The sequence below is a fragment of the Phaseolus vulgaris genome, chromosome 7 (genome assembly GCF_000499845.2).
Source record: "Phaseolus vulgaris cultivar G19833 chromosome 7, P. vulgaris v2.0, whole genome shotgun sequence".
Classification (NCBI taxonomy): Eukaryota; Viridiplantae; Streptophyta; class Magnoliopsida; order Fabales; family Fabaceae; genus Phaseolus; species Phaseolus vulgaris.
In genome coordinates this window covers 8,091,098-8,111,843 of record NC_023753.2, presented here as the reverse complement: position 1 = coordinate 8,111,843, position 20,746 = coordinate 8,091,098, and the positions used below count along the sequence as shown (strand labels likewise).

Here is a 20,746-nt window from a genome sequence, read left to right as displayed (position 1 = left end):
TTCAGGTTATTAAACTCTATAAAAATAAAATAAAAATGTTTGTAATTTAGGTACTTGAATGTTTTTCTTGTGTTATGCATTATTGAATATCTAAGACATTCTAAAGTTGATACTAAAATTGATTTTAAGTTACTCTTACAATACAGAACTTTTGTATGGAACAAATGAGCTTCAATGCAATCCCTACCATAACAATGTACTCTAAGGTTGATTTGGTAAGGATCTATGTGTGTGCCAGCAATTTCCCTCTTTCTCTTTGGCACCAAAGAAGCAATTGCCAGTGTTGCCTAGTTTTCACTTTCAAATAAAGTGGATGCCATACAAATGCAATTTCAAACTCCAACGTACTTAACTATTAAAATAAAAGGTTGAAATGTGCAGTAATTGTTTCCTACTTCACTAATTGGTGCATGAAAGAGATGTTTGTGGAAAAAAAACACAACTTTTTTCCCAACTTGCAGCAATATTAGAAAACTACTTGTAGTGGGTTTAGATTTTGATTTTATGGTACTATCATGCAATTACCTTTCTATTGATTGTTAGATAATGCACTCAGAGCAAGAAAACTCACTCTCAAGCAGTGTTTCAAAAAATAACTTTGTTTATGCTCTCACATAGTTTAATTTTAAGCTTGTAAAAAGTCACTGGTATATTGAATTGATTTTGCTACTTCAACTTAAAAGAATTGGAGATTCCATCTACTTATTTGAATGTTAACATGAGGTTCAAATGCTCATAGTGCATATATCTGAGAAAAGGAAGCTGAAATTTGCAAAACAAAAGTTTACTTCAGACTTTCTAAAGACTTTTTTGGCATCTTGGATGACAATATTTTTGCTTTCTCTCCAATTTTTATTTACAGTGCTATATTTTTCCTCAAAATTCAATTGGTGATTTTAGAATACAATCATCAAATTTTCATGTGTCTATCTAGAGTCTTATCTGTTCTCAAAGTCACATCAGATCTTGTAGCTGCATACTAATTGATTTCACAGTCTTATTGGTTTTAAAGTTGGAAATTCCTTGAGTAAGGGACAACATGGCAGGTGGATGTTATTCGTTGATCATCTTTCTCTCTCTTTCTATCTTTCTTTCTATTACACACACACTCTCACAGTGACTCAACCAACAATATTCATGTTCTCTTTCTGCTTTGTTTTTGTACTTAAATTTGTATATGCTATGATGGGAACTTCTAGAGAGATAACAATTGGTCTCGTGGCAGTGGCAGTGGTTTCTAGACAGATATGTATTTAAACACACAACAACAATAAACTAACAATAACTTTAACATTGAAAATGATAAAACCAAAAATATAACAAAACAACTAAAATAAAAGGTAATAGTTCATTACATTTACTTGTTCTAGTTTTTGATCCACCCAAGAGTTGTCCTTACGTCGTTGGTGCGTGCGACAAAACAATTCTAATATAGTGGGAGGAATTCCATTCATCTTTGTCTGAAAAAATAAAATTCACACATTTCCCATATTATATATATATATATATATATATATTGAGATGTTATAAAAATAAAATAGTTAGAAAACAAATTACCATATTATATTTATGCTGAGATGTGCTAATAGAGCCACATGTGTGACGAGACCCTCCAAAACCTCCACATCCAGAGACTTTATTTATTTTCCCGATCGTGCTTTTCTTTTGGAATTCTTCAGATGCCCATTACTGACATAATATATCCCATGTACTATCTCCAATCCAGTTTGGCTTAATCTTTCTCTGTCGAGCCTTATTTAGATTATTTTTCATGATTATAGCACCTCACATTTCAAAATTCTTTCTTGCCCACCTATGATCCGGTGGACAAATCGAAAACTTCTTCTGCATTAATAAAGAAACAAAGTTAGTTATATGTAAGACTAAGATAGATAATAAAATTAAACTAGATAATTAAACAAATTTAATTATATGAAATCAACCAAAAACTCTCCAAACCACAAGTCTCTTGTTCTAATTGGTATCTTCTTCCAAGATGGCCATTGATAGACCTTTGCTACTGCTATACTAAAATTAGGGTTATCACAAAAAACTTCTGCCTTCATTCATAATGGTAAGTCCCTATATAAGGGTTTAAGGGCCATGAGCCTTACAAAACTCTTAAAATAAAACAACAGATGAAAAAGGAGCACATACTAAAATAAAATGGCAGAATAATAAAAGCATGGGTCTTAACCCAATATAAAATCCTGCATCCAATTAGGCTGTTTCTTGGGCCTTCTACTGGTGTAATTTCTCGTACTAACATTACTGTCTGCCTCAGGAGGCACTTTGTTCTCAAAGTGCAGTCTTGGGGTCTGTTGGGCCGTGTCTTGGGCGTTGGGGGGTGAGATAGGGAATTTAGCAGGAGGTGTGAACTGATGTTGGGCCTTGAGCTGTGATGTAGGTTCGGAAGAGTATGGTGATGTGTTGGATCGGGTCAGACGAAGATGGGCTTGGGTATAAGATTGGCTAGGAGGCGTTGTGACCACGCTAGGGTTTGTTGTAGGCGTCGCGGGTGCGTTTGTCCCTTTGGGATGGGCGTGAGGTAATTGGGCTTGGATAGCGGGTTGATGGGGAGGCGTTGCGGTTAAGCTAGGGTTTGCAGAGTGTGCCGCAACTGCATTAGGGTTTGGGTGGGTAGGTTCTAGAAAGACTTTATTGGCGTTGGGCTCAAGGTCTGAAAAAGTTGGAGCTGCTGAACGGTCACTTACACGTGTAGTGCCCCTACTGGTTGAGCCAAGAGGCGTGTAAAGCTTGTGAGTGAGTGTGGCCGTAAACGGTGGAGTGGGCACGTGCGTGAGGGGCTTGTGGCCATGGGGCTCCACAACCTTCGTGAGTGGGACACGTGTCTTGTTGCTAGTGGGCTCTTTGGGCGGTGTGTTCAGGAGTTTCTGACTGGATTTTGAGATTGAGTTAAGTGTAGTTTGGCAGTTGCTTGTGGAAGTGGTGGAAACTGAAGGAGTTTCTCCAGTAGTTCCTTTGAAAGGCCTTAGCAGCGACACATGAAAAACAGGGTGAACGCGGGTGGTTGGTGGCAGTTGTAACTCATACGCTACTGCTCCAATGCGGCGTAGTACCTTGTATGGACCTGAGAAACGCGGTCCTAGCTTCTGGTGTGTGCGGCGTTCCATCGTTCGTTGCCGATAGGGTTGGAGGTGAACCCACACCCAATTGCCTGGTTCGAAGCTCCAATCTGTGCGGTGTTGGTTCGCTTGATCACACATTCGCTGCCTTGTATGACGTAAGTGCTCTTTTATCTCCTGTAGTACCGCGAAGTGATCTGCTAACGCACTAGGGATGGTGGTGCCTTCTTGTGGAGTGCGCACAAAATCTATTGCGGTGGGTGGTTGTCTACCATAGAGGGCACGAAAAGGTGATGTCCCTATAGCCGAATGGTAAGTGGTGTTGTGCCACAACTCTGCTAAGTGAAGGAACTGATACCATTTGTTCGGTTGATTTCCTACAAAACTCCTGAGGTATGCTTCTAACCCTCTGTTCAATACTTCCGTTTGGCCGTCAGTTTGTGGGTGATATGACGAACTAAATTTCAACGTGGTTCCTTGTGCCTTGAACATGTGTTGCCAGAAGGTGTTGACAAACAAAGGGTCACGGTCGGAGATGATAGTTTTGGGTAGTCCATGGAGTCGACAGATTTCTACCGAAAAACGTGAAGCTAGCTGTTGGGCGGTGAAGTGTGTGGGCAGAGTTAGGAAGTGGGCATACTTTGTCAATCTGTCGTAGATGACCCAAATAACGGAGTGGCCAGCAGACGTTGGAAGGTGAGTAATAAAATTCATTGATATATCTTCCCAAACTTGTTCTGGAATTGGCAATGGTTGAAGGAGACCTTGAATTTTTGTTGGCATGTATTTGCTTTTCTGGCACACCGAGCATTGTTGGACGAAGCTATGGACGTCCCTGGTCCATTTCGGTCAGTAGAAGGAGGCAGCTATACGCTTGAGGGTCGGTTTAAAACTGGAATGGCTACCAAAAGGAGAAGCATGAAACTCAGTCATGATACGCTTGCGGAATTCTTTTACTGCTGGGACAAAAATCTGGTGGCGGAAGAAAAGCAACCCGTGGCCGGTAGAGAAAAGACTTGGGTGCTGTTGAGTTCCTGTGCAAGCTTGGATCACCTCTTTGCCTTTTGCAGTGTCATAAAAAAATTGAAGTTCTTGGATCAGCTGAGGTATCGGGGACGAGACGGCCAATAAGATGTGCGTGGTCTCCTGATCCATTCTTGAAAGAGTGTCTGCCACCGTATTGTCCTTTCCAGGTCGGTAAACTATTTGGAAATCATATCTCTGTAATTTAGCTGTCCATTTTTGTTGTTCTGGAGTTTGTATGGTTTGGGCCATGAGGGTGTTGAGGCTTTTTTGATTCGTGATGATTGTGAAATGTTGTCCTATGAGATACTGACCCCATTTTTTTACTGACTCTGTGATGGCATACATCTCCCGGACGTATACAGAGGAAGCTTGTAACTTGGGGTTCATCTTTTTGTTGAAGAAGGCGAGAGGGTGGCCAGTTTGACTAAGGACAACTCCTACAGCCACTGCGGATGCATCAGTTTCTACCACAAATGGGAGTTTGAAATTGGGAAGGTGTAGGATAGACATTAATGTCATTTGTAATTTCAATTTTTCAAATGCTTGTTGCGCTGGCACTGTCCATGTAAATTTGTGGTTTTGTAATAAGTCGGTGTGAGGAGCAGCGAGTGTGGCGTAATGCTTTATAAATTTTCTGTAAAATCCAATGAGGCCGAGGAAACCCCTTAATGTCGTGAGTGATCGTGGCTGAGGCCAATTGTGTATGACACTGATCTTTTGTGGGTCTGGTTGGACCCCTTGAGCTGAAATTATGTGGCCTAGATAACTGACTTCCGCGGTTGCGAAATTGCATTTGGAAAGCTTGGCAAAATTTGAGTGTGTAACACTTCCAATATAATTTTCAGATGAACCATGTGGTCCTGCAAGCTAGGACTATAAATTAAAATGTCATAAAAAAAAACTAAGACAAACCGGCGGAGGTATGGTTTGAGAAGATCATTCATTGCTGCCTGAAAAGTAGAAGGGGTGTTAGTTAATCCAAATGGTATAACCAGGAATTTGTAATGACCATCAATAGTGCGAAAAGCTGTTTTGTGAGTGTCCTTTGGAACAAGAAGTATTTGGTGATACCCATAGTGGAGATCTATTTTAGTAAAAATAGTAGCTGAGCCTAACTCATCTAGCAATTCATCAATGGTGGGAATAGGAAAGTGGTCACGAATGGTGGCTACATTTAGGGCTCTATAGTCAACACAGAATCGCCATGTTCCATCCTTTTTTTTTATTAACAGCACCGGAGAAGAGAAAGGGCTAGTACTGGGTTGGATAATACCCTCTTGCAACATTTCAGAAATGAGTGTAGTGATGACTTCCTTGTGGTGGCGTGAGTAGCGGTAGAGTTTGACCTTGATGGGTGAGGTGTGAGGTAACAATGGTATATGGTGGTCATGTGGCCTTTGGGGGCTAGCCCGTGAGGTTTGTGAAAGATACTGTGATATTTCTGAAGGAGTGATTGAATGGGCGTGGGCAGATTGTCTAAAGGGAAAAAAGGTTGATCAATGGTCCTGATTGTGAGTGTGCTGGGCTAGTTTTCCACCGAGAGGAGGTGGAAGGATGCAATTGAATTATTAGATAAATAGTGACAAAATTGGTGGTAAGTGGTAGCTGCTGGGGTGGGTGAGGGGGAAGCTTGGAGGGTAATTTGTTGGTTGTTATGTGTGAAAGCAATGTTGGGGATTGAGAAATCTGCTTAGATGGATCCCAGTGTGCTTAACCAATCTACGCATAGGACAACATATGCTCCTTCAATGGGAAGAAGGTAAAATGGGATAGTAAAGGTGGAGTTCTGTAGTGAGATATCCACTGATGGGCACAATCCTTGACACTGGATGAAAGCCCCATTTCCCACCATAACCGATAGCGGTGGGCTAGGAGATATGGCTAGATGTATATGGTGGGAAATACGTGGTTGAAGTATGTTATGAGAACTTCCTGAGTCAATAAGAACTGTCACCGGTAGGTTGTGGATTAAACCGGTGAATTTGAGAGTTTTTGGGGAAATGGTACCAGAGATGGCTTGAGGGGAAATGTGAAAATGGAGGGGAGTGGTGTATTCGGAGGATGGAATAGGGTGCTCGGTGGGTTCAATTACTGTATCAGGATCATCCAAAAGAAGCAAAAAACGAGATGTAGCACACTTATGGCCCCGAAAGAACTTGTCATCACAATTGTAGCAAAGACCTAGGGCACGTCGTTCCTGCATTTGGGAAGATGAGAGACGTTTAATCTGTATTGGAGCTGATGGTGGGGTAAGGGTATTAGGTCTACTTTTTGTGAACGAAGAATTAGTGGTGGTGGGGTGAGGTGTTGGGGTATAACGGTGTTGTTTAGGTTTGGAATCTCTCAGTTTGTCTTCAATAAGCTTGGCTAGTCCTATGGCTTGGGCTATAGAATAAGGATTTAATATAGTGAACTCCCTGCGAATATCAATACTCAAACCAGAAATGAAACAATTAAGTATAGTCTTGGGAGTGAGACCCACCACACAGTTGCATAAACATTCAAACCTGCCTTGGTATTTTGTGACTGTGGAGGTTTGCTGGAGTTTAAATAACTCAACTTGGTGATTGACATATGTTGATGGGCCAAAACAGAGCTCCAAGGCCCTTGTGAAAGAATGCCAATCTGTGAGGAGGTTATTGTTGTGCAGCCATTTAAACCAGGAGAGAGCATCTCCCTGCATGTGGAATCCCACCATGGCCAAATGCTGGTCCATAGGAATTTGATAGAATGAAAAATATTGCTCTGCTTGAAAGAGCCAGTCCAAGGGTTGGGTTCCTTCAAAAAAGGGTAGTTGCTGATGAGGGTGAGAATGAGATGATCGAGGACTGGTTTGAGGGGGAGGTGAAGGGTTTTGATTGTCAGGGTGCGTGAGGAGGGTGATTTGAGCTTGAATGGCGTGGATGACCTCTTCCATGTCCTTGGATGAGAGTTTAGGAGCCATAACAATGAAAGCACCAATGATAGACCTTTGCTACTGCTATACTAAAATTAGGGTTATCACAAAAAACTTATGCCTTCATTCATAATGGTAAGTCCCTACATAAGGGTTTAAGGGCCATGGGCCTTACAAAACTCTTAAAATAAAACAACAGATGAAAAAGGAACACATACTAAAATAAAATGGCAGAATAATAAAAGCATGGGTCTTAACCCAATATAAAATCCTGCATCCAATTGGGTTGTTTCTTGGGCCTTCTGCTGGTGTAATTTCTCGTACTAACAGCCATGGATCGGTATAATGACTTTTGAAGATATTTCCAATCCCATTAGCTATAGGGCGTGAAGGTAAGAATCTGCAAAATGACATGTAAATTATCATAATTCCACAATTTATTATTAATTTGGTTGTTTTAAGAGTAATGATTACATTGATATACATACCCTTGCCCATCAAGGTTTAAAACTGACTTGACATAATTGCCATGTGACTCTGATGCAGCAAAAGTTTCATTTGATGTAGAATTAGTTTCATCTGGTGTTGAATTAATTTCATTTGATGTTGAATTAGCTGCAAACTGAGATGTTTTGAATGATTGATCAACATTAGGTTTTGAATTTGAATTAGAAGCTCCTGGTGCCAAAAGTTGAGCTGCAAACTTAGGTGTTTTGAATGATTGATTAACATTTGGTTTTGAATTTGAACTAAAAGCTCCTAGTGCCAAAGGTTGAGCTACAAACTTGAACACATCTTATTAATGTGTTCAAGATGCATAAATTTAAGAGTGATGGAGACTTTTGTGAATAAGTTAATGGATTGATTTGCATTTTATACCACACAGCAGGGAATACTCTATTCCAAAAAAAAAAAAACTAACACTATTATCTTATAATGATTCTATACATAGATTAAAAAAACTATCAAGTGATATAAAACTAACACTATTATCTTATAAGGAATCTATACATAGATTAAAAAAAACTATCAACTGTGTTATCAGTTGATAGTTGAGAAGTTATAAATCAAGTATTTACGCAATCTGAGAAGATTAAAAAGAATTTCCAAGTTTTGGATTTCTGAAATGGTAATAAAAATGTGTAGGAGGACCATTCAAAGAGTCTATAGATTGAAAATCAAATGTTGAAACTCCACATTGGAATATAATTGTTAAATTTGAGACAAGGAAAAACATCCTACTCTACTGCAATGACCTAAAATCTATAAGGAAGAGCAAGCACAAAAAATAAAAATCAGAGTAAGAATAGAGCACGAAATGAGACAAGGAGAAGCATACTACTCAGTTGTCGTCGTGCGTTGTTGTCGTGGAATGTGCTGCCGTCGTGCGCTGCCGTTGCGCGTTGCTGTCACGGGATGCGCTGCCGTCACACGCTGCCTTCGTGCATTGCTGTCGCGGGATGCGTTACAGTCGCGGGTGCTTTGTTGTGGCGGGTGAGTCGCAGTCGGAGAGCGTCGCCATCGTGGATGCGTCGTTGCTGCCGGTTGGAGAGTGTGTTGTGGAGATTGAGAGATGAGAAGAAAAGGCTACAGAGAAAGATAGATTAATTTTACCTCCCTGCAACCAATTTGCTCAAATTAAAAAAATTAAAAAAATAATTAATTTTATAAAATTTAATTACTCTAAAATTAGTATCTAAATTTAAATAGTAGTGACTAAAAATATGATTAGAAACTAAAAAATTAGTTTTTAATTTTATTATTTTTATAAAAAAAAATTAGTCTCTAAAATAGATTAAAAGTGACTTAAAAATTGGTTTCTAATTACATATTAACAAAGAGACTAAAAAAGGGTCTCTAATTTTATTTTACTTTTTTATTTATTATTAGCTACAAAAATGTAGTATCAAATTTTATTATAATTTTTATTAATAATAGATACCATTTTAGTAACTAATAATTTTTAGTTTATGAAATGGTATCTAAATTAGTTACTATAGAAACTATTTTTTATTTGTTTCTAAATTAGTTGTCATTTAATCATTTAATCATTTTCTTGTAGTGCACTGTCTAATATTTTAGATTTTTATAATTAGTTTGTAATAAATAATTTGTTTCTTCTCTAATTATTTTATTATTAATATATTATGTTTTTGCTATAATGTTATAAATCAACATATTCTTAAGAGTAAAACTAAATTCCATTTTAAAATAATACAAATTCAAGTAGCAGATTTGTTTCATTTAAAAAATATTATATATTTAATATTTTTAAGAAAATTAAACACCAGTTACAATGTATATATAATTTTTTTTTAAAAATACGATTTCACTCTCACAATGAAAAAAAAATATCATTCTAAATTCTTATTTGATAATTTTAAAAATATATATAACTATATATAACTGCTGATTTGAAGCAGGAGTTCTTTGTAACAAAGTAGTGCTTAATAAACCTAACTTTGAAGCGTAGACAAATAGAATAGAGTTATACATCATTCTGGTTCTCATTACAACTGAGAAGATAGAATTGTGGCAGAACAGAACCACACTGAACCTTAATTAATGAAACCAGAAGTACTCTAAGCCAAGACAAAAAAAAGTGGTGGAATCAACTCTTGGAGCCAACTATGTGAAAGAAAATTGTTGTGCATTTAAATAATCAAAATACAAAATGGTCCTGCTTATGGGGGACCACTCAATTATCAAGTTCATCTAAAGTGCCAAAACACAATCAACAATCAGCATAATTGAAAGATTTCCAAAAATTGAGCTTTCTTCAACCCTATTGGCTAATGGCTACTTTGTTTTCCAAAGGGTTCTTCAGTCAATAACTGTTTGAAAACATTATGGCCTCATCTCAAAGGTTTAACATGCCTCATCCAGTTTCAATGTTTTTCTTAATCAAACCCGTTTGATAAGTCTTCAGTTCCACACAAGTTGAGGTACAGCTACAACTTCCAACTATGATTGTTGAATTGCTGAAGTCCTGTAACCCATTGCCTTCGTTGTTGAATGAGTTTACAACACCGTGTTCAATACTTCGACTTCCTGTAAGACATCAAATATAAAACCATTAGTTAGTCAGGACAATGCCTTCATACATGTACACGAAATTTCAATACTTTCAGTGAATTTTTTAATAATATTTTAGCACGTATTATATAAAATGTCATATTACTAGAATCACTTTTTCTTGAATCATAAGGAATTAAAGTTAATCACAGCACAAATCCCAAATATATCAAACAAAATGTTTAAGACCATCTATGAAGGATTTGGGCACAATTTGATGGATTAAGCACATTTGCAGACTCAATTACCGAAACCCAACATCAGGTCTCAAAAGATATGTATTAAGAACCTTCCAGAGGTGGATAAACTACAATACATGTACCTCGCGACATTGCATTAAAGTCAAGAGTTATAGTTGAAGATAGCAATTTGGTAGAGAAAGCATTTTCCATATTACCTCACTTATGATATACTAATCATTAATATACAAATCTAATAAAACTAACAGAATATTCCTAAAGAGAAGAAAAAGAGTATGGAATAACTCCTTATTTGAAATTTATTAAAGATAGTACAGACTTAATAACTTTAAAGAATAGATGGTATTGTATAGCATCCCAGAGTAAAAAAGAAAAACATCCATAACCTATAAAATACACCTTTCATCATAAAGCAAAACTACTAAAATCTTCTGAATATTCCTAGTTAGATATTTTAGAAAGTATCTTCTAGATATCAATAATCAAACCAGGACCCACATATATAATGAAACTATTTACTCCAACTTTTGTCATTCATTTATATCATGCATAAATTGGCATAAAGTTGGAATCCTCACAAATGTTGGGAATTTTCTGTCCTTCATTTATATCATGCATAAATTGACATAAAGTTGGAATTCTCACAAATGTTGAGAATCATACAATAAGATAAAAACACACTTTCGCAGGTCTTATATTGACCATAATTAAGAGAAATATTTTGTTAGGATAAAACTGTTGCAAACTTTCTAATGTAATTTATATAAGAATAAAATTGCATCAACTCTTCATTCCTATAGTTTTCTACTTTTTTTGTTTTCTATTTCACTCAATGTAGATCTTTAGTACGTGGAGATTCTGGTGTTGAGCACAAAAACAAGAGCATGCATGTTCATATATATTTTAAATAGAAAAATTGAATATAAACCAGCATGGTGAGTGAAAGAGGAACATACAAAGATGTGGCGAAAATTGAATCTGGTGGTAGAAGACATAGACATGGTAGGTGAGAAGATTATGGAGGATCATAAATGAATGTTATTGGCGAGTGCAGTGCCCCTTGAAGGAGAATTGACCTCAACCTTGGATCAAGTTGAATCCAGTATTGTTAGATGGAGATGTTGATCTCTAGTTGGGATAAGCAGTAGTGTAACAAGAACTCTAAGGAATAAGCAGTAAAATATGATACCATGCAAACCAAGTGAGCCACAACAGTTGCCGATGATTATGATTGTGGCATTGCTAAAGTTTTGGATGCCATTGCCCTTGTTGTTGAATGAGCTTGCTATCACACCGACACTGACACTACTAGTTGAGGCATAACTACACCTTTCAATTTTGATTGTTGCATTGGAGAAGTCTTGTCTGCCTTCACTCTCGTTGTTAAATGAGTTTGTTATGGCACTTGGTCCAATACTTTGCCTTCCTGAAACATCAAATATAAAATTATTAGTAAGTGAGTACTTGATCCAGAAAATACACGAACATATAGAGGGAATTCAAAAGTACTCAAAGTAATATTATTTTTAATATATTATTGTAGTAAAGTTCTGATGAATCCTAATAATTTTAGGGTTTAAGACTAGAAGACTATGTACTGATAAGTAGGAATCAATCTATCATTACAGTGTATTACGGAATGAAAATATTATGTGGATCGAGTTCTATCATAATCAAGTAATGACAAATAGGTAAAATAATAATATGGAAACAAATTTAGAAGTAAATTAATAAACCCTAATTCAAGAAATCATGATCCTATATCATTAAATTAAGATAAAATTAATAAAATCAACAAAATAATAGAAAAAATAAATCAATAGACATGGAAAATAAAATAGAAAAAAAATCAAAATCTTAACCTTTAGTAAAGAAATTAACAAAGTAAAAAAAAAAGTCTTAAATATGACTTTCAAAACCAAAATCAATAAAAAAAAATGAATGAAGACCCTAAGATTTATTTGTTAGAACAATCACTAAAAACATTTTTAAAGTATATTACCAATTTATCATATTTTAACCATTTAGAATAACAATATCAGGTGAGATAAAGTATCAAATTAGGAAAAAAAACAGATCTCAAAGCTATCTGTGAATATTTTGATGTTAAACATGAACACATCTGGAAACTAAGTCCATTCATTTTCTGCATCACGAAGTATTTAGAATAAATTTTATTTAAAGAAAAATTCAACTTTTAGATTCATCTTGTCCTGCCACGAAACAATTTTGTTTTCCCTTGTCCAAATTCACAATACTTAAATATACCGGGGAAAACAGAACTATCTTGATCATTACCACGGGAATGGAGAACAAAAATCATAAGGGAAACAACCATATCACATCCCAAACCAACGAATCAACTTCAGAAAATAAACAATATAAAATTTAACGTACTCAATTAATTTGGATTCACACTCAGCACAATGCCGAAATACATAACTGGTTTTCAAGTATATATTAAAACAGAAAATAGCCCATAAACAAGGACTGTAGGCCCTCTAGCTACTTGGTTACGATTTTGGTACACTAAAATAGTCTCACAAGAAAGAGAACTTTATTGGGTTCACAAGGCCAAGGTCCCAATCAGTTATGGCTGAGATAAGGGATTAAAGAGTCCAAGGTGAAAGAAAGTACTTACAGGTAAATTACTTGATGTATTAACAACTGAATTCTTAGTTACTTGTGGATCAAACTTTGATTGGCACGTAAAAGCTCCACAGATTCTGAAGAGAGTGCAATCCAATTCAAAATTATAAATCCTGTCGCAAACCTGGAACTTTAAGAGGCCAAATCCTAAAGAACCTGCAACACCATGTCAAACAATTAAATTACTGTTTTTTTCAACTAGTTAAGCAATTAGTTCTGTTGCATTAAATTTAATATTAAACCATATTGCATGATTTACATATTGCATGGATACTGTGTATTGAATACGGTACGCTTATTTTGAAAATAAGCGGATACTATAAGTGATATATTATTACTTTATAGATACTTCAATGATAAGTATTGTATTTGACACAGATTGAAGTATAAGTGTATCATATTTCATGTTGGTTACTGAAACCCCAATCCCAAGATAATTTAGAAACCAAAAAAGCTAATTCATATTGCCCTGTAACACGCATTTTGTCCAGAGAATTCAAGATCTCATTTATGTATTCTCTTGTTACTCTGACGGTCTTATGCCTAAGAAAACAACATATAGATATGCATACTCAAGGAAGATAAATCAAATCCAAAGGAGTCAGAACAAAGTTCCCAAATACATCAAACAAATTGTTTTGGACCCTAAGAAGAATTTGGGAAACCTCAATATACATGTAAAGTTAACAATTCTAGAGAAATTTGGGTGAGAAGTTATCTTTCACGCTTCCTCCTTAATACAGACATAAGAGAACTTGGTTTATATCTCTTTAACTTTTATCCTTAATTTGTTTATATCCTGCGCATAGCTTCAACATAAGAATCCTTGTGAATTACAGCACCAGCTCATGAGAACATATGAAGATTCTATTCATCCACTACTGCAAAAATAGTTAAAAACGGCAGCTATTTTAACCTTAAAACGACGATTTCCTAGCCGTTGTTGATCAGCACACAGTCTTATGTTCCAGAGTAAAGAATATGACTATAGTAAAAGCTGTCGTTTTAGATTCTCCTGAAAGGTTTAAAACAACGATTATTTTACCATAACCACCATTTTAGATGAATATTTTTTATTTTTTTAGTTCATTCTTTTTAATACTAATCCCATCTAAAGTAACTCGTACAATTAAAACTCAGTTAGCCTAGATACATATATTCAAAGAATCAAATTATATACATTGATAAAATGTATTACAAACACTATAATAACATATTCCTATTTATTTATGTAACTCATACACTATTGATAAATCACTAATTTATACTGGAAAAAATAAATAAAAAAATTCAGAATTTTTTTATTAGTATAAGTATGAGAACTAAAACCTCCTAAACTTTAAAAAAGACCTAAATAATACAAAAAAAAAATAAAATAAATAATAGTAAATGATGGATTTTTGGAATTTTTAGTGAACTCAATTCCCTTTGGGTATTGGCCAAGGGCCTTGTCTTCTCATCTCGAGCAACTTTCATTTTCACACTACTTCTTGACGATTCCAAATCTATCACTTTTCTCTTCAATGTGAGGACTCCTCCATCAAATATATTCTAAATGAAATTTCCAAAAAAATTGAATAAAAATCACTTTCTACCTATTTTAAATAAATTTTACAATGATTAAAAATATAAAAAAATACCACCAACCTTGTACGTGAAGGTGGTGGTGGTGAAGAGCAGAGACGACTAGCAACGATGAAGATCAATGGAGGCACAAGGAAACCCTAAACAATGAAACAAAATAAGATGCAGAAACAAATAAATAATAAGAGGAAAAAAAAAAGCAATGGAGGATGCAGAAGAATAAGTGAGTGAATGAGAGAAACTTACAAAAACCTCAAAAGATAAAAAAGAAAGGAAAACGCGCGCGAAGAAGAAGATACGAGCGTAAGTAACGTGTTTTGAATTAATGTAAAAAATGAGTGTAGGATAGCGGCTATGAGTATAGTCACTGTGTTAGACCAAAAATATCACGGTATATTTTGCAGCGCTTCTTGACAGTATAAACACTGTAAATTACTTGACGTTTAAGGGACTTTTTGCATAAATACTTGAGACCTGGTGCTGAACACAAAATAAGGCACAGACGTTCAGATCTAATCTGCTTGGAAAAATAGTTGACACCCAAAAGGAGAAGATACAAAGACGTCACTGGAATTGGATCCGGTGGAAGAAGCTTCCATTACTGTCTTTGTAGTAAACAGTGGAAAGTGGCTATGGAGAATCTAAAAATGTTGTTAGGGAATAGTGACTTAGAAGTGAAGGGGAATTCGTCGAAGTCTTGATTGAGAGACCAGTACCTGAGAAAGACCTAATACAGACAAAAAAAAAAACAGAGTATTTGTTTAGTTTAATGATACCATGCAAATCAAACGAAGTACAGCAACAGCAATAACCTCCAGTAATTATGATTTTGGCATTAGTGAAGTTCTGAGTGCCATTGTCCTGATTGTTGTTGTTGAATGAATTCATCACTTTACATCCGCTGGTTTGACATATATCAAAAACTGAAAAATTAACAGAAGAAGAGAGCTTTTTTGATAGAAGAAGGAATCTATTTTTAGATTCACACTTTCTAAATCTTCTTTCATGTATTTAAAGAGGAGAGACAAGTACAGAATATTCTAATACTAAAACCAACAACAGTAGGGCACAGGTGGACCAATGGCGTAAAATATACTCTAAGAACGTGCAAGCGGTCAAAGCCAAGTTATTGAAGCATATACTATTTCTGTAAAATTCATACAAAAATTTATATGAGTATCACCATCTTTTCACAATTTTTTTCTCATAAAGGTCAGTGCTTTTCCGAAGATGGAGGAGAATAGACAAGGCATGTTAACCTGTAGGTATCAGTAGCTCTGTTAAAGAGGAAATAGTAGAGTACCACTATGTTCAGTTCCTACAAATGTGTCGGTGAATTGGGAATTATGTGTCCCAGTGCACAATTTTTTTTAAAATTTACTTTATATTTTTTAAAATGTCTTTTTGATTTATTTCAACACATATTAAATATATTCAGAAAATTGATTGTCTAATAGTCTTTTTAAGGTTTTAATTAATACGGACTAAAATAGAAATTTTCAAAATAATCACAAAATATTATATTGAAGTTAACGTCTTAGTTAAAAGAATTAAAATTATTTTTTTAAATATAAATATCATATTAAAAATTTAATATATGAAACTTCAAAAACACAAAAAGAAATGAGTAACATTTTGTCCATTAATAATTAAACCTGTAAACTTCCTTCTTTTCGGACAGTAGTAGTGATAATTAAATTATTTTAATATATATAATTATATAAAATAATTAACATAATCACAATTGTATTATATTTTATTTTATTTGATAAAAAAACCATTATAAGATAATTAACTTTAATATAATAAAATAAAAGATAACACGAAACCATTATAATAAACAGGACAGACCCTTGTCATTTAGACTAAATTTTTAAATAAAGAAATAAAAGTCAAACATAAGATCATCATAGAATGAGAATATCATCAAAATTACTAAACCAGTTTATATCAGTATTATTATTATTATAAGTTATTTTGTTTTATTATAATTATAATTGTTTTATTTTATTATAATTATAATAAAATAATTATTATTACTTTATTTTATTATAATCCTTTATTTTATAATAAAATAGTTATAATTATAATAAAATAAAGTAATAATAATTATAAAATAATAGTATTAATAATAATAAAACCAAGCATGATAAAGAAGTATATCTGACTTAATAGTTTGGTGATGCTCTTACTCTACCATAATCTTAAAAAATGGGCATAATTTTGGAAATTGTTTAGAGGAAAAAGCTGTTAACAATATTAAGTTTCAAATTTTAAAACAAAAAAAAGAAGCAGAAAACTATTTCCTTTAGCTATTCTTCAAGACACTGTTTTTTCTTCTTTCTATAAAAACAAATGAAAAATTGTAAATTATAATAAGAGTGCTCGGTAAGTTATTATAAGAATTTGAAACTGGTTGAGTTAATTTACTTTAGCAATTTTTAATTTAAAGATATAGTTAAAATGGATGATTGAAGAAGGACAAAAACTCATCAATACAAAATTCTAGCTTTATAATCTTTCTTTTTCTTTTGTGTATTTATTAAGGTAAATATATTTGTTGTAAGTACTGAGAAAATTAATTTTAGAGAAGAAATGATAATTAAAATGACACCGAAATATTTATTATTAAAGTAAAAAGTCTATATAAATATAAAAATTCAGTTATTCGGGTGTTATTTTAAAAGGATCATTATTTAAAAAAAATTATTTTTTCTTTTCTCTCTTTTTTCTCTTAGATTTTAACATCCTTGCTCATCATATCAATAATCGGAGTCTATCATTGAACTCTTGGTAGTAAACTGTATAAGATTTACCTTGTCAAATTTTTAAATAAATTAAGTTCATTTTGACTCATTTTTCTTTGAGTTCTTTTTTATCTCGTTAGGTTTGCCTTTAGTTTAAGCTTGCATGTAATACTTTTATCTTCATAATTAATCTCTGTCAAGGTCATAATGATGTAGTTAGATTTTTATCAAGACTCTATGGTGAGGTTAAGTTACCCTAGAAGAATTATAGGATTTGGAGCTCTTAGTGAACATTTGCTCAAGTTCAGGTAAGGGAAGCTAGTTTCAAATTTCAAATAGAACCCTACGCTAGAATATCTGGATGTAGAGGTAACGTGGTCACCAGTCTCAAAATTTCTTGCATGATTGGTTATTTTGAGTATGTTAGAATTTGATTGAGATTAGAATGCGAAATTTTAGACATGGTAGATGTTATAAAATTATATTGTTTTGATGTGAATAAGTAAATGAATGAATGTAAATAGTTTGATGAATTACTTAAAGGATAATGTTGCTAAGTATTGGTGGTGTGATTTTGATTTAGAGTAACTATCTAACTCTAGCAGGGAAATTATTACTTTGGTCTAGTATATTTAATAAAATAACAATTCTAAAGTACTTTTTAGTCCATTTTCGCTCAAACAAAATGAAATTTTGTTCAAGCGAAAATGGGAAAATTCTGGAATGTCGATCGAACCAAGTTGGTCAACGACATTTCTACGGACGAACCAACTTGACAGAATCCTAAGAGCGAACCAAGTGGGTTATCGACATTTCTATAGGCGGACCAACTTGGTCGAATCCTAAGATCGGATCAAGTGGGTCAACGACATTTCTATGGACGAACCAACTTGGTTGAATCCTAAGATCAAACCAAGTGGATCAAAGACATTTCTCGGGCAAACCAATTTGGCCAAATCCTAAGATTGAATTAAGTTGGTCAACGACATTTGTACGGGTGGACTAACTTGGTCGACGACTACGATCGGACTGCATTAATAACTAACAAATCCACGTCTTGTGATATAATGCCTTGAGTCACGTGCAAAACCACTTTTAATGCAAAGGTTTTTAATGTGAATATTTACTATAACCTCATCACCTCGCTCGCTCGGCTTGAGGCTAGACTATTGTGTACTGTCCGGGTTATATCGATAAAAGAAAATATATGATTGTTATTATTTAATTTGTTGTGATATTATTCTGAACATAAAAGATATGCTTGTTATTATTTAAATATGTTGTGATATTATTCTGATGAAAAATTCTATAAATAGAGGATGACCCCAAAAAATAAGAGGAATATTATTCTATGCAATACATACTACATTGATATTTTTATGTTTTCACTAACTTGATTGTTAGAGTATTGTCAACAAGTAGAACTCCCCTCATCTCGGTGCGACCTCCAAACACTCAAACCTTGTAGTTGTAAAGGAATTGTCTTGGATGCAACATCTAAGCATTCGAGCTCGAGTTTTCACTAACTTGATCGTCAAAATATTGTCAACAAATAGAACTCCCCTCATCTCAGTGCGACCTCCAAACACTCAAACCTTACAGTTGTAAAGGAATTGTCTCGGATACAACATCTAAGCATTCGAGCTCGAGTTTTGACGAGAATATATATTAACTATATTCAATAAAGGAGAGAATATATATTATCAACACCCGTACAGGTAGGTTAATATGTTCCTATCTCCTACAAAATGTAATTTAATGTTGTTTCATACAAACTAAAAATTAATAATAAATGTTAGTTAAACTAAAAAAAGAGAACAATAATAATAATTCTAATAATTCAAGAATAATTAAGAAAAAAAAATTTATTAATTTCCGTACATCTCACACCTCCATATTAATTGTGAAAAATATTTTTAAATTTTTCTAAAAAAAATTTAAAAAAATTATAAATAAAGCATAACCTTACATTTTTAAATAATCTCATTTGCATTCTTGCACCCTTGTATCCTTTTGGTCGCAACACTTTCATTATTTTCCAGTCATAGCGTTTGAGAGAATAATTTCATTATTTGAGTGTAAGAGTCTTGGCGAGAAGATTCATTGTATTTAACATTCTCCAATGCAAAGATAAACTCTTTTTTGAATATTTCACTTCATTTTTGCACCTTGTTGTTCTTTTTTTGGTTTTGTGGCTTCAAAAAAAGTTGAAAAATTAAATAATGGAACAAAAACACCATCACCACTAGTAAAAACAACATAAAACTTAGCTCAATCACTAATATTCATCACCAATCACCTTAAGTAACCACCACCACTAGAAAATAAAGAAGAATACCCAACACTTTCTACCATACTTAGAAAGGTATTCTTAAATTAAAAAAAAATATAAAGATGCAGTATGGAGGTGCAAAGAGAATTTGTCTTTTTTCCTTTATTTTAAGCAAGACAGCTCATAGCGTTGTGGCTATGGAATTGGGTATTAAGATGGATTTCATTATCTACGCATAAAAAAGGCCTATACTATTTACGTTGATTTTGTTAACTTCTTTCTTTCTGTTTTTTTTTTTTTTTTGCGTTGCCCGTTTACTTTTAAAATGTATTTTTTGAAAACACCACTTTGAAGAATGTATTTTTCACAATCTATTAAAAGAATTATATCACAGAAGTTAGTTTCCATCAAAATTGACAAAAAAGTGAAAGGAAGGGAGGTATAAAAATGCAAAACGAGGATTTAGACTAATTGGGCTGAAAACAATACCGCTTGTTCTAGAGTCCAGCCCAATTAGTAATTCAGCACTTTTATTAATTATAAAAGTCACAAATGATGACTCCAGAGTTTTGTCAGGAAAAAAATAACGCCTAACCATGGAATTTTAATGCAGAAGAAAACTTACAGAAAATTTTATTTTCAAAACATTCCATTTCTTGCTATACATTAATAGTGTGTTTCGGCGAGAAATTTTAAAAACACAATTATTTTTTCAGAAAATTTTAAATGTTTTGTGATAAAATATGTTGTTTGGATAAAAAATTTAACAAGAAATTAATTTTAATTTTTTTAAAGTAATTTGATTGTTTAAAATTATAGAATTTCATATTTTAATTTAGGAAAAAATATTAAATTTTTCATATACTCAAATTCATGTTTTGATCTTCATTGTTTTTTCTTATTTTGATTTTAATTAGGGTGTTATTAGCTTGACTAAGATTGAAATATTATTAATTAAGATTATTATTTTTTGGTTAATGTCAAATATAAATTCTTTTTATTGATGTGATTGGAGTTGTTTTATAGAAGTTTGTTAGAATTTTTTCTAGAACAATATAATTCATTGTTTAGTTAAAATTTTATTTGTCGGAAATATTTTTTTTAGGGAGGTGAATTATATTTTTTCAATAAATCTCTATCATGATTATTTCTTTTTATCAATATTTGCAGTGATTTTTCATCATCAATAGAGATTTTTTCCAATAGTTTGC

At 33.5% G+C, this 20,746-nt stretch overlaps 1 protein-coding gene and 1 long non-coding RNA gene across 2 annotated transcripts; both read right to left on the bottom strand.

Moving 5' to 3' along the window:
- Window positions 1-3,935: 3,935 nt before the first annotated feature.
- LOC137828097 (uncharacterized) lies at window positions 3,936-8,530 on the bottom strand. The gene is made up of 6 exons (XM_068634519.1): window positions 8,478-8,530; window positions 7,497-7,757; window positions 7,267-7,408; window positions 5,927-7,086; window positions 5,025-5,588; window positions 3,936-4,938 (listed from the first exon to the last, which is right to left on the bottom strand). Exons 1-6 carry the CDS (start codon window positions 8,528-8,530, stop codon window positions 3,936-3,938), a joined length of 3,183 nt encoding a protein of 1,060 aa, XP_068490620.1.
- Window positions 8,531-9,695: 1,165 nt separating this feature from the next.
- LOC137828326 (uncharacterized) lies at window positions 9,696-12,943 on the bottom strand. The gene is made up of 3 exons (XR_011083857.1): window positions 12,925-12,943; window positions 11,240-11,709; window positions 9,696-10,059 (listed from the first exon to the last, which is right to left on the bottom strand). It is a non-coding gene; the product is annotated as an uncharacterized lncRNA (long non-coding RNA).
- Window positions 12,944-20,746: the final 7,803 nt, after the last annotated feature.